Source organism: Carcharodon carcharias, chromosome 8, assembly GCF_017639515.1.
Source record: "Carcharodon carcharias isolate sCarCar2 chromosome 8, sCarCar2.pri, whole genome shotgun sequence".
Taxonomy (NCBI): Eukaryota; Metazoa; Chordata; class Chondrichthyes; order Lamniformes; family Lamnidae; genus Carcharodon; species Carcharodon carcharias.
In genome coordinates this window covers 170,774,458-170,787,861 of record NC_054474.1, presented here as the reverse complement: position 1 = coordinate 170,787,861, position 13,404 = coordinate 170,774,458, and the positions used below count along the sequence as shown (strand labels likewise).

General features: G+C 48.7%; 1 protein-coding gene across 1 annotated transcript in view; it reads left to right on the top strand.

Moving 5' to 3' along the window:
- LOC121281538 overlaps positions 1-13,404 on the top strand; it is a 185,314-nt gene that overhangs the window by 65,732 nt on the left and 106,178 nt on the right. The window contains exon 25 of the mRNA XM_041194487.1: positions 430-563. Within this exon, the coding sequence (XP_041050421.1) occupies positions 430-563 (134 nt within the window). The remainder of the gene's footprint in view (positions 1-429; positions 564-13,404) is intronic.

The window sequence follows — 13,404 nt, the reverse complement described above, 5'->3', positions numbered from 1 at the left end:
GCGTGTCACTTCTTTGTTTATGGAGGTTTAAATTTTATGTACAGGGCTTGCACACTTGTACATGGGCCCAAATCATTTGTGGGCCCGCTCACTGGTTTTAACACATATCCAACCCACAGCTCCAACAGGCCTGACCTGTATACTTGACTGCAGCTTGCATGGCCCACCATCCAGCCTTGTGTCTGCGTTTAGTGCCTGTACTTCATACTGTACCATCCATGTTGCGTTGAATGTTAAAGCGTCAGTGAAGTATTTGCTGTGTCGATTGTATCAACCTCTTCTAGGTGCTGAAATCTTATGCTTATAACGGGGCTAATAGGAAATCTATTTAGGAAATTGGAATTCAGTTTCTTAAGTGCGCACAAAAAATAAGCGATGGAAATGCTTATTAATGAGAATCAGGAAACATTTTCCACATTTCTTCTTCAGGATTCCCAGTTTTTATTGTGGCCATCACCCTAGCAACTGCCGGCGACAAATACATAGCAGACAATCACTGTTGGCTGAACGTTCAGAGTGAGATCATCTGGACCTTTGTTGGGCCTGTCCTTTTTACTTTAACAGTGAGTACTTTAGTTCCCTTGAATTCTGCACTGACATACTAAATGAAAATATAATACATTCCATTAAAATAGATATAAGCTAGAAATTACAATTCAGAAATAAAACTATTATAGTGACAGCTTTTATAAAAGGTGACAAAATAAATATGGGACTAACCTTTAGTACGTAAGCTATGATTGACTTTTAATTGCCAATAATCTTTGTCAGAGATCTTTTTGCCACACAGATCCCTGGTTAAGTTTGCTTATTCCCTTTCGATATTACTTATGATTTTTTTATTGTTGATAATGTGTGCGCTGTTATTAATAATCATTATTGCAAGCATATTGTAGAATTCTTAAGATTTCGTACCAATGCATGGTGGTGATAATTTTAATGTTGCACTATTGTTTTCTAAAAAACTAAATACTTTGGTGATTTTGGATGTTTCCTATTTGGAATTTAGGGCCTTGTGATTTTTGGGTAGTTGTCAGTGGATATATTTATTCCTTGGCCAAGATTGCTGTCTATTCTGATTTGTAGCTGCCTTATTTATAAACAGTTTTGAGTTAAGGGACCCAATCATTAGTCAGAGTTAAGCATTTAGAAAGTAAGAAATAAAGTACTTGACCCTTATGGGTGATACTTAATGGGGCCTGTTGGAGCGCGATTTGTGATGAACCTAAATTAGGCAGGAGCCAAAATCTCGGCCTCCCAATGTCGGGTTGAGTTCTTGTGATAAAGTGGCTGGTGTGTCAGTGGGAGGAGCAGCCAACACATCGTCCGGTGGCAGGAACCTGTTTCCCATTCATTTGCACACCATGAATCCTCATTGGGTGGAACCTCGTTGCAAAGGTGAATGTCCTAATGGCCGAACATGGAATTACTGCTCGAAGGCAAGGCGGGCTGGTCACCTGCGGTGAGCAGCCAATTGGCTGTGACAACCAAGGGGCCCACCCAGTTGTGTGGAGGGGGTGGGCAGGAAGTTGCCGACCTCACAGTGGTCAAAGGTCTGAGCACTATATTTAAATGGCACCTGATCAAGGTCCACTCGCTGCAAAGCACCAACATCATTCTGCCTGTCTGAGGGGAGGATTTTGAACTTGAACTGCTGGCACCCACTCCCCACCTGCCACACTTGAATCCCTGGAGCTGCACGCCATCACCCTGCACCCTCCCTCAATCATTTCCGACCCTCCCTCCAGCACCCTCAACCCTCGCTCCATCACCTTAGCCTTGGCTTCCATGACTCTCGAACCGCTCACCATCACCCTCGATCAACTGTCTGTCAACATAGAGCTGCCCCCCAGTCACCATCAAGCTGCACCCCCACCCCCACCCCGCACCCTGGACCTGCACCTCATACCCCTTGACCTGCCAACCATCAACCTTGACCCTCTCTTTATCACCCTTGGCTACCTTTGACTCTCCCGGCCTCACCATTCACTTGCCTTAAATCACCTTCCATCTCCTTTTTATCAGGCATTTGCTGCCCTTGGCAGAGATTGACCTTGGCCCTGTCATCTAGCTCCTTCCCTTTGCCCCCACAGCCCTCCTTAGGGCCACCACAATCGACTCTCTCCCTCGGACAGCCCTTCCCCCACCTCCCTGGACAGCCACTAACTTCTCTCCCTCGGACAGCCCTTCCCCCACCTCCCTGGACAGCTACCACCCGAGCTCAAGGCAACAACTCAGCCTCCTCTCCCCTGGTTTAACAAAGTTCTCCATACAAGAGAAGCAGCTCCTACTCATTCCAAATCCAGCAGGAAGACTAGTTCACCTGCTGTGTACCACCGTTAACCAGTCGTGAATCTGAAGACACGTGTTCCGCGTTTGCTGCCGACTTAATCGCTAAGGTACAATTTAATCTGGTGACCATGTGTTTTAATGAGTATGCATGACATGCTAATGAATTAAAAATAGGTTCCCGCTGCTGGCCATCAGAAACCGTGATCCACCTTTAATCGGCCGCCAACTTACTCCTCAACTTTCAACCTGCCACCAAGAAGCTGACATTCGCCTCCTGCACAGTTAAGTGCCCCTGCCTGCCTCTTTCCCCACTCCTGGGAGTTTCAACAGATTCTGCCCCATTATTTGGGAAGTGCACCGAGTTAAGCCCGACCTTCAAGATTAAGTCAGTTAGCTTACCTCGTGCTCGTGTTTCCTGACAGCTTAAAGATGGTGAGCATCGGGCGAGGTTGTTCAATCTTTGGACCTGAGGTGAGGTTTCTCTAACTCAGCGACGCAGGGGATGGGACCAGGTGAAGATAGACGGTCCAGTAGCGATAATGATGAGGGAGAGGAAGCGGGTGGAGAGTGTGGTGCTGGGATACTCACACAGCCCAGCAGTTGGGCTGGCAATAGGGTGGATTGGTGCTCGGGTCCTCCAGGTGACAGTAAATTTGAGGGTAGGAGGTGCCCAAAGGGAGCCAGGCCCCTGCCTATAGAGCGGGGTCTATTGTTGCAGCAGGTCGTGTCCTGTTCGTCCAAGGGAGGCAGCTGCAACAGCTATGACGGGTCAGCAGTCAGGGTAAGGATGTCAAGCAGGGCAGGCCCAGCTGCAGTGGGCAAGTCAATGGCCCCTGAAGGAGGGTCAAGGGAAAGCGATAATAGGTGAAGGATGATAAAGGAATGATTCAGGATGACCAGCACGCAGGTCAAGGGCGAGAGATGGAAAATCGAGCGTCAGTGACTTTGGGTCAAGGGTGAAGGTTGGTGCTCCAGCATGATTGGGGGATGGGGCAGGGCGATGTTGGGAGGTTCAGGGGAAATGGAAAGAAACTCGAGTGACAGAGGGTGGAGGTGGATGGGCTCCAGCTGCAGGGTCACAATGTTAGCATCCATCGACATGGCTGCCATGAAACTGCTACCATGCTGGAGATTACATGCTGCTGTCCCATAATGTCAAGGCCATGAGAGACATGCCAAGGATGATCTCATTTTCAATTATTTTGTACAAGAATGGTGCACTTACCTGACTATCATTTCAAACCATTGCCTGCTCTGACTGGGCGCCCATCTCTGCCAGCCTCCATCTGAAGCTACCTCACTGCACACAACCTTCTACCATGAGAAGACCAAGGGGTGTGGACCGTTCTCACATGGGATGAAAAGAGATGACTCTCCCCGAAGATACTGGCATTGCACTGACACTCAAGTCAATGAAACCACCATGAGCCATCTCTCTGCTCCTGACCTACATTGTCAAGGATTTGGTTGCATGATAGCACATCACTTCTCACACCCATCATTGACCTTGGCCAATCTCCTTGGCATGTCATTTATGGGGAGTCCAGCAGATGTCACATGTTCAGCCATGTCACATTGCCTAGATAATTGCACGGATTACACAGGTTAGCATCTTATAAAGACTGACCTCTCACACTCCACCACCTTGTTGCCTTGGTGAGATGTCCCTTAATCCACTTCATTCACCCACCCAACTGCCAAACATGAAAAATGACAAAACAATACCTCCTCCAAAGGAGGACATCCCGGCACAAGCTCAGAATGCACATGCTAGTCAAGTGACCAAAATATATTGTGAAATGAAAACAGAAAATGCTGGAAAAGCTCAGCAGCAATGGTGGAGCGAGAAACAGAGTTGATCCTCCAAGTCCAATATGACTCTTAGCAGGTCTCATGGTGGGTGGGAGCAGCAGGCAAAAAGCCGCAAATTGCCATCGTTAAAACCTCTTAAAACAGGTAGCAATTCTCCTGAAGGTATGTTTCTAGTGGGTCAGTTATTCCGCTGACTAGTAGGTCGCGAACCCCATTTGTACTCATTAACATGTCATGAATGCTCATTGAAACAGCTGCTCGCTGGAATCTTGCCATGCCTTCCAATCTTGCGCCACACCAGCGGGAAATCCCATCGGCCTCAAACCCATTTGAAAAGGGGTGACGTGCGCAAGTCAGAGCTTCAGTTTGCTGGTGACTCCGAGGTGAGTAGAACAGACATAACCTCCCTGCCATAGCGCTGCGCCAGTCTTGTATCGATGAGCACCACTCTGCTGGGGCTGGAGGGTTGGTCTGCTCCTGGTCTTTGCCCACGTTGTCCCGAGGAACATCGCTGTGCTGTGGTACTCATGCCGGCCTCCACTTTCAGAGACGAGCATTTCAACCAGGGGTGGGCTCTGAGGCGAGGGTGGGGTTGAAGAACATGAGGGGAGGAGTGGTTGGGGTGGGGGCAAGGGGGAGGTAAGGCTGTGGAATGGCAGTCAGGAGGAAGGACGAACATGAAGGGGGGGCCTTTTTGGGGTTGCCCTCTAACCTCTTGTTGCCACAGGAATGAGAAGGATTCTGCTTAGAAAAGAGAAAGGCCTCCTTACATTAAAAGTCGCTGAAAGCCAATAGCTTCACTAGCGCTGTTAAAGGGCTACTCAGAACTCAGTGGCTACACATCACAGTCGCTGCATCTCAAGAATGTAGAATTTGGGAATGCAGGCAATAGTGAGGGAGTCACAGCTGTATCATATATGACATTCCATCAATGAAGGCCTGACACACATTCACCAGAATTGACACTCCTAATGGGCCAAAGGGCATCCACTTCAACTGAATGGTCATTAATGTGCCACATCAGAGATTGGAGCACAGAGCGAGGTTGGGTCAATCATCTCATTTAAATTTTAGCATCCCACGCAGGGCTCAAGATGTTACATATCTGCGATGTCATCTTGGTCACCTCAGTGTGTGTGCTAGTGTCTCAGGGACAAGGCGGCATCAGCCACCATGCAAGTAGGACAGGAAAAACTTTGGACCCTTACAGTCTCCAATCGTGTCATCCTCTGATCTTCACTTTCTTGCCCCTTGAATCATTAATGTCTTCAATGTTTCCTTTCATAGAGAAGGCAAAAGCAGATATGGATCCAGGGCTCAATGCTACCTTTGTCAGGGTCCTAATGCAATGGAGGAGGCGGAGGAGGGAGAGGCGACTCCGCGCATAGCTCCAGCAGGGGGAACATGGTCAAGCGGAGCCACAGCATGAACAGGAGGGTCATGAGGAGAGACCCAGACAACTGGGGTGACTTGCCAGACCTAGGATTTATAACAGAAGAGTCTCTTATTTACAAATGAGTGAGAGGCAATGCTGTGCATGTCTGTGCTTGTCCCGAGTTCTGGTACATCACATATGCCACATTCTTCATTGAGATCTGATGCCACATGGAGTTGGAGGGCATCTCTTGCCAGTGCCTTTGAAGGCAACCACAGCGCTCAATTTCTTTACCACTGTTTCTTTCCAAGGATCAACAGGCGACCTATATCTCTCAGTCCGCAACACATCGATGCACAATGGAGGTCACAGATGCCCCTTATAGGAAGGTCCATCATTATGTCAGGTTTGCTCTGGATGAAGACAGCCAGGCTGCGAGAGTCACTGGCTTTGCCACCATCTCAGAGTGCAGAGTGCAATAGACGGCATACATGTGGCTATACAGGCTCCATGCAGCAGCCCCTAATGTTTATAAACCACAAGAGCGATCATTCCATCAGTGTACAACTGGTGTGTGATCACTGGAAGCACATACTGCACGATTTTGCACGATACCCTGGGAGTTGCCATGATTCTACATCCTGAGTCACTCCCGGGTGCGTGGAATTTTTGAGGGGCCATTACATCTGCAGGGATGGCTGCCTGGGAATAAGGGGAACCCACTGAAGTGCTGGCTGATGACACTGATGCATCGCCCTCAGAGTCGTTCCACGGAGAGGTACAACGCTGCTCACAGCTCCACACACTCCCTTATAGAGCAGACCATGGAGCTTCTGAAGACGCGTTTCAGATGCTTAGACCATTCGGGGGCTCGCTCCAATACACTCCCGACAGGGTTTTCGCATCACCGCAGTGTGTTGCACCCTTCACAATCTAGTTATGCAAGGAGGTGACCTCCTGCCAGAGGGTGACATGGAGGAGGATGAGAGCTCATCAGAGGATGAAATTCCGGAGGCCCAGGAACCTCACGAGGCTGCTGAGGGTTAGTATGAGTGTGATCACACCATGGAGGAAGGAGTCTCACAGTGGGACACTATCACTGAGTGCGAGAAAGGCTAAACCTCGAAATAAGAGGATTCTAAAGTACAAAATCACAACGCCTTCAGTTGACAGGAACGTTCACATAACCATCAAATATATTCACAAAAGTGCAGTTTAATTATATGTCTAGCACACCCGTGATCTAAAGTGACATCGCTTTCCTAACTCTAGCGCTATGTCTGGGTTCAGCCCCCACATCTGCAGCAGAGGTGGAGTTAGCCTGCTGACTGCTACGTCCTGATGTCTGTGATAACCTTGGCGGGCGTCCACTGGTGGCCCGAGGCCTGGATGACCACGGCCTAATAAGGGTCACCTGCTCAGGGGCAGAAGAACCTTCAGCGGCTTGAGAAGCTGAAGTGGATGGGTGCCACAGGCAGAGGGGTCTGTGAGCAGCTGGCACACCCTTGGGGTGTCCTGAGAGGAGGCCCAGGGGTTTCTGGCTGAAGCTTACCCTCCCTGTGGGCGCCGAGGACCCGGCCCTGACTCCTTCAGGAGATGGTGCAGCTGGAGGGTGGTCAAGTTGCCTCGTCCCCATGTCACCTACATCCTGATGGTGCCCACCAGGGTGAGTGGCCAATGGAGTGCAGGGCTGAGTGCAAATTGGGCCAGAGCTGCTGGACCAAGGTCTCCCTGGTGATTGTCAGCCTTCCCATGGTGACCTTGAGGCACTTGCTTGTCAGAGCCACAACATCAGGCAGAACGCAGATGGACTCCTCCATCGTTCGCTCTAGTCTGCTGAGTGACTGCCGAATCTCTGCTTGGTGTTCCGCTGCCTGTTGTCACATCTCCAGCATAGATCTGGCAGCTGCTCCCAGAGGCTCATCATCTGACTCGGACCGAGCCGGTGGCTGGTCTCCTGCAGCCCTCCGAGTGTCGGAGACCTGGGCTGTCCCTGCCTCCTACTGCTGCGGGGACCTGTCAGTGAGGTGTTCCCCAGAAGGTGAACCCGAGCCTAATCTGCAGCTGTGCCCCACTGATGTGTGTGTCCCTGAGCTGGTGGAGTGTGTCTGTGAGTGCCGTGACAGTTCTCCTGGAGTTTCCCCTTCAGATGAAGTCGGGTGCTCACGCTGGTGCTGGACTGGTTGGGTGGGCTCAATCTGCTGGTGCCTAGAAAATAGGGTTTCAATTAACGAGCATGAGCGAGGTGAGACTGCATGTGAGTCCCTGTGACTGTCAGGATTTGATGTGCTGGTGGAGCTGTGAGCCGTACTAGTTTGGTTGGAGAGGCCGATCTCCCCTTCCCCACAGGAGTAATCCCTGTCATCCCCAGCCAGCTCGGCTCCAGCCTCCTCCAATTCACAGAGGGCGAGGATGCCAAGAGACCCTCCCCCGGTCTACGCTCTCTTGGGCCTGTTGTGCGCCAGCTTGGCCTGTACGAAGAAGAAGGAAAGGCTTGTGATGAGAAGGGATGGAGCGGAGTTTGGGTGAGGTGCATGTCCCCTGTGTGTGGTTAGCCCTCCCCAGAAGGGCCAGGGGGTGGAGTGTGAGCAACATGGTAGATGGGATGTTGGTGATGTGAACGTCTCGATGAGAGAACGAGTGTTGATACGTGTCACCCGCTAATGGTTGCTTGAAACCCCTGAAGAGAGGAGCCATTTGAGTGGGTGATGCCACGGGGAGAGTTTGATATTGGAGGGTGTTGAAGGATGACTTACCCTGGCGGAGCGGGTGAGGTCATTCATCCTCTTCCTCTTCCGGGCGTGGTTCCCAGCCGCGCTGACCCGCTCTGCGATGGCCTGCCATGCTAGAGGGGTGAGGCAGCCATGCTTCCTGCGGCCATCCCTGAGATGGATCACTTACCTTTGTGCCTGAACCCCTCTGATCAAGACCTGGAGGCCCTGGTGCGGGAAGCGGGGTGCTGCCTTCTTCAAGCCCTGGGCCTACCTCTTTTGGCTGCCAGGCACCTCGGCTGGGCTGGAGCGAGTGGCCTTTAAATACGTCATCCTGACCTTCGAACCCGGCCGCTGACGTCGGGCAGACGAATCAGCTCCTGACCCGCCAGGTGATTTGAACTGGTGTGTGCCCTTGCAGAATTAATGAGGCTCCACGCGTAGAACCGGACGTGAGTTCCCACCATCCCGGACAGCGGGGTGCGCACTGCCAAAACCATCTGCCAACGCGCTCAATTTCATTTATGGAAAATTCTGCCCTTTATCTCTGTTTCTCTCTCCCCTGGTGCTGCCAGACCTGCTGAGTTTTCCCAGCATTTTCTGGTTTCATTTCAGATGTCCAGCATCTGCAGTCTTCTGCTGTTAAAATATATTGTGATATCTACATACATGTGCGTACAGTAACTGTGTCCCAGCACCTCTGTGCCCTCAATACTACTTAACTTTCCTTTTGTGACCACTAAGCCTTGGTGCAATCCCAGCGTCAGCAGCTGATGAGGAGGGACGAGACCGAGGGGGGATGCTTGTATGATGACCTTGGCGACCTTCCTCTGGTGGTCCATGGCCTTGAGGGCCTGGCCTACCGGGGGGGGGGGCCGATGCAGGCATGCAGGGGCCACCTTCCTTGGCCTCACCTACTGGGGTCACAGGGGTCACTGGCAGAAGGTCTGAGGAGCAGCCTCTCACCGTAGGAGTGCCCTGAAGGGGGGGGGGGGGTGCTGTGGGGCAGCCGATTGGCACGCCTTTGCCCTCTGCGTGCAAATTGAGCGCCTTCGTGTTTCCCTTGAGGAGAAGGGGCACCTGGAGGGAGGTCCACGTGCCTCATTCCCCTCTTGCCCAGCCACTAACCCATAGACCAAGAGACAGAATGTAGATCCTCGCACATACGGAACCTATCCTAGACCTGACTCTCCACGGCAGTTGCCAACCTCTCCGTGGTGGAAGCCATGTGCTCAGATAGTGGAGACATGGCAGAAGCCGAGGAGTAGATAGACTCTTCCACCGCCTGTGCAAAGTTCTGTATCGACTCTGGCACCTCTGCCAGGTGTTCCCCTGTCTGCCTCTGTATCTCCAGTGGCCTTTTGTCGCTGAGACCAGAGGTTCGTAATCAGTAGGAGCTCAGCATGGGCCTGATCTCCAACAGCCCTCCCACTGTCAGGGACCTTGGATGATGCAGCCTCCCTCAACTGTTGGGGCGTGTCTGTGAAGCGATCACAAGCGTGTGCCCCCAATTCTACACAAGAACCTTTTGGAAACGCGTGTGAGGGTAACTGCGCTGGTGGGGGATGGGAGACGGGTAGATGACAAGGCATCCTCTGGCTGTTCTTTATCTTCATCGGAGGTGGAGCCACCTGTTGGCACGATTGGCTTTGTCCCTCTCAGCCTGCGGCAATGATCTGCAGGTGGAGAACCACAAAAAAGACATTAAGGAGCAGCCCAGTCTATTAGGAAACTACAATTTCATGCATGTCTCTGTTGTGTTAATGCCTCAGTACCAGCTGGGAGGCATCCTCACTCTGCTGGCTGGCAAGTGCAGCCTCGCCATCTGTAACGGAGCACCCTCCCTGTCCTCCAGCTATCTTCGTAGCCTCCTGCTCCAAAAGCATGATGACTCTCAGTCATTCCTCCTCCTGTTTTGGACTTCTCCTTGGCATTGAATCCTTGTCCTGCACAGCAAATTGGAGAATTATTAGCAGGTCAAGAGACACCTAGCCCCCTTGTCCCATGCCACATAATAGCCACACATTCTGTTCTGTCGAAGGGTCATGAGGACCCGAAACGTCAACTCTTTTCTTCTCCGCCGATGCTGCCAGACCTGCTGAGTTTTTCCAGGTAATTCTGTTTTTGTTTTTATTTTGGATTTCCAGCATCCGCAGTTTTTTTGTTTTTATTTCTGGAACTAATTCAGTTGAGGTGTAGCAGCGACAGACACACTGTCTACCTGTCTCCACTGCACGATCGCACAGGGGACACGTGTCTGCTGCAGGCACTTACAATTTGCATTGGCACCCATGCAGCTGTCAGGATCCACGCTCTTTACATTTCACCTGTGAGTCAATATGTGAAAACTGTGCAAGGAGCACTAATTAGAAAATGACCCAAAAGTCTAACTCATTAAACCTTTGCAGGGATAATTAAACCCCACACAGGAGGCAGGTTTGGTTCAGGTGAGAAGTTTAAAAAAAAAGAAAAGTCTGAACCCAGAAACTCAACCTGCCTCGAATCAACTCACTTCCAGTTTTACCAGAAGCAGGATGAAGGGCAGGCAACTAATCTGCATGCAGGAGATGGGCTGGTCATTGAAACCTTCAAGAAGGCTGTGTGCCTCTATTTTAACAGTGATTCTCTTTTTAACCACATGACCTCAGGAAACCCAGCTGGTTAAGAGGAGGCAAGAGGGCTGCTTCCGTCAGCTAAAGTGCTTTTACATTAACTGCTTGTGGGCCAATTGGAGCAGGACTATTTCCTCCCAGCCCAACAAGTTTGTTTGTAAACACCCAGTGATCTCTCTGCCCCTTTGCCCCTCATCGTGATCAGACCCCACCCCTCAACAACATCTGTTTTCCCTCCCCCACCCACCACCACCACCCATGGTCAACCCCCACATCATCCCTCACCCCCCCCACAACCTACCACACCATCACCACCATTGGTAGCCCCGTCAGAGACCTCACCCTTCCTGCTGTCGATCAGGCTGCCTGTCGGGCAGGAGGCCGGGGCAAAGAAAATTAAAACACATCCCGCAGATAAAAACCGTGGGGCGCTTGAGAAACCCATTCTTCAGGGTCTCCCGTCTACAACTCCAAAAGCATCTCCAAAATAACATTGGGACCATAGAGATGAGGCTTTTGATTCTTTGCTCTTTGCCTCCTTCTTTGGTTCAGTTTCAATATTTTTTGTCTGATGATACTCCTGTGAAGTTCCTTGGGATGTTTCACTACATTGAAGGCACTATATAAATGCAAGTTGTTGTTGTCATCGTTAATAAGCAGTGTTAATCAGAGAGGAGGCTGAAGCCAAGGCTGTTGACAGAAAGGTGTAACAGTGCTAACATTCCCCATAACTATAACAGTGTTTATCACAACATGGTAAATGGATATAAAAATAATCAAATTCCACATAGAGCCTCGGTGATGACTGAATATTGAGCACCTATTGACCTTTCTGTGCCTCATTCACGAGGATCAACTCTAAACAAATAATTCCTCCTCAGAGCGGAGTTCAGCTGTGCATCATTTTTCAGTTGCAAAGACAAAAAGAGATACAAAATTTTAATCATCAATATTTGTCCCAGGCAGTTGCATTGTTGATATTTGCATCCGTACTTTTAGTAATGAGTTTGATCAGTTTAATAGCTGAAGTGCTGAGATTTAATATGCTTCTCGTGTTGACGAATATCTCTCCACAACATGACAAAGGGAAGAAATGCCATTTTGTGCATTGATCATCATCTTATCCAATCTCCTAGTGCTGTTGCCCCACTTTCTTTCAGATCTGTGTCCCTGACAGTCCTTGTTCTTTGCTGCCTCAATCTGTTGTTGTTATCCTTTATCTCACTCTCACAGAGAGAGTGATTTGCTCTTAGTCAAATGGTAAATGAACTCCTTATACACTGTTTAGAGGTTTGCTTTAGCAAGCAGATAAAATCAATCCGCACACCAGCTGTGGAGATAAATTAAACCAGATTCTCACACCCAATCATGACAGGATTTAGCACATAATGTGACAACTTTCTGATTGGGCTTACTTTTTTATCACTGCACGCTGTGGTACATATGAAATATTTAGGCTATATACATTGATAGTCTTCCTGTATGAGTCTTACATATGACATTCAAAAGCCAAAAATGATTAAAGCATGAAGTTTAATTTTCTCGCTCTTGGAATTGTGATAATTGTGCAGGCCAGCCCCATTTCACTTGTCAAAGTCCTCATGGCTCCTTGAATTTAACACTTTAAAACTTCAAGATAGCCAGTTGTAGACCCTCAATCTTTTTGTTGTTTTTATGAGTTTGTTAGCTTTCTCCGCCTGGGGAATAAGTGCCTTTTTGTCCGATTGTTACTTTTCCTGCTGTCGCTAGATTTCAGGTTTTTGTCCTTTATTCTTTTCTCTTTCATTGTTCACTTGCTTTTTCTGAGTTTCTGTATTTCCTTTCTTGTTTTCCTCACTGATGTCTCCCTTCAGGAAAATGAACACATGATCCAAGGAGATTAAAAGGAAGAGGAGAAAAGTTAAAACAGAGGCCAAAAATAAATAGAATATAAGAATAGAAAATGTAATTGTGGGAACATACAGAGAGTAAAAACAAATGATCTCAATGTTGTACTAAAGCCATTATTATCATCTATATATTTCTTAATATGGCTAAACTTGTGTTCTGAGTCTAAAGCAACGACCAGCCTTCATTTGCTGTCATTCTTAATTGTGTTGCACACTCCAGTAAAAAGCAGTTAACTTTAGCCCATCATTGAGAAATCAATTTTGCTGACAAAGTGGTGTAATTAGGCATCATAAAATAAATTGAATCACCACCATGTAGCATAAAGCATAGAAATTAATTGAGTTAATATTTAGTTCATAGGAAGTTGAAGTGGTTGAATTCCTGAAATATTATTAATAGAGAGAAAAGCTCAAATTAACTCTGAGGCATTGGATAGGAGGATGTGAGCCTAATAACTAGAACTTGTTGGTCAAGAAACTGCAAAATTGCCAACAATTTTAAATGGGCACACATTGTGCTATTTCAGATCAACTTTTTGTCATGTTGTTTATCAAAATAAATCTAATTCTTGCAATGAAAATTTTCCTAAGACTACACCAAAGGAGGCCTCATTAATCGTGAAAAATAATGTTATTTACCATCCAAAATCAATTAACTAAAAAAAATCATCGTTACCCCTTGTTCTTTGGATCCATATATCAGCTGCAGGACT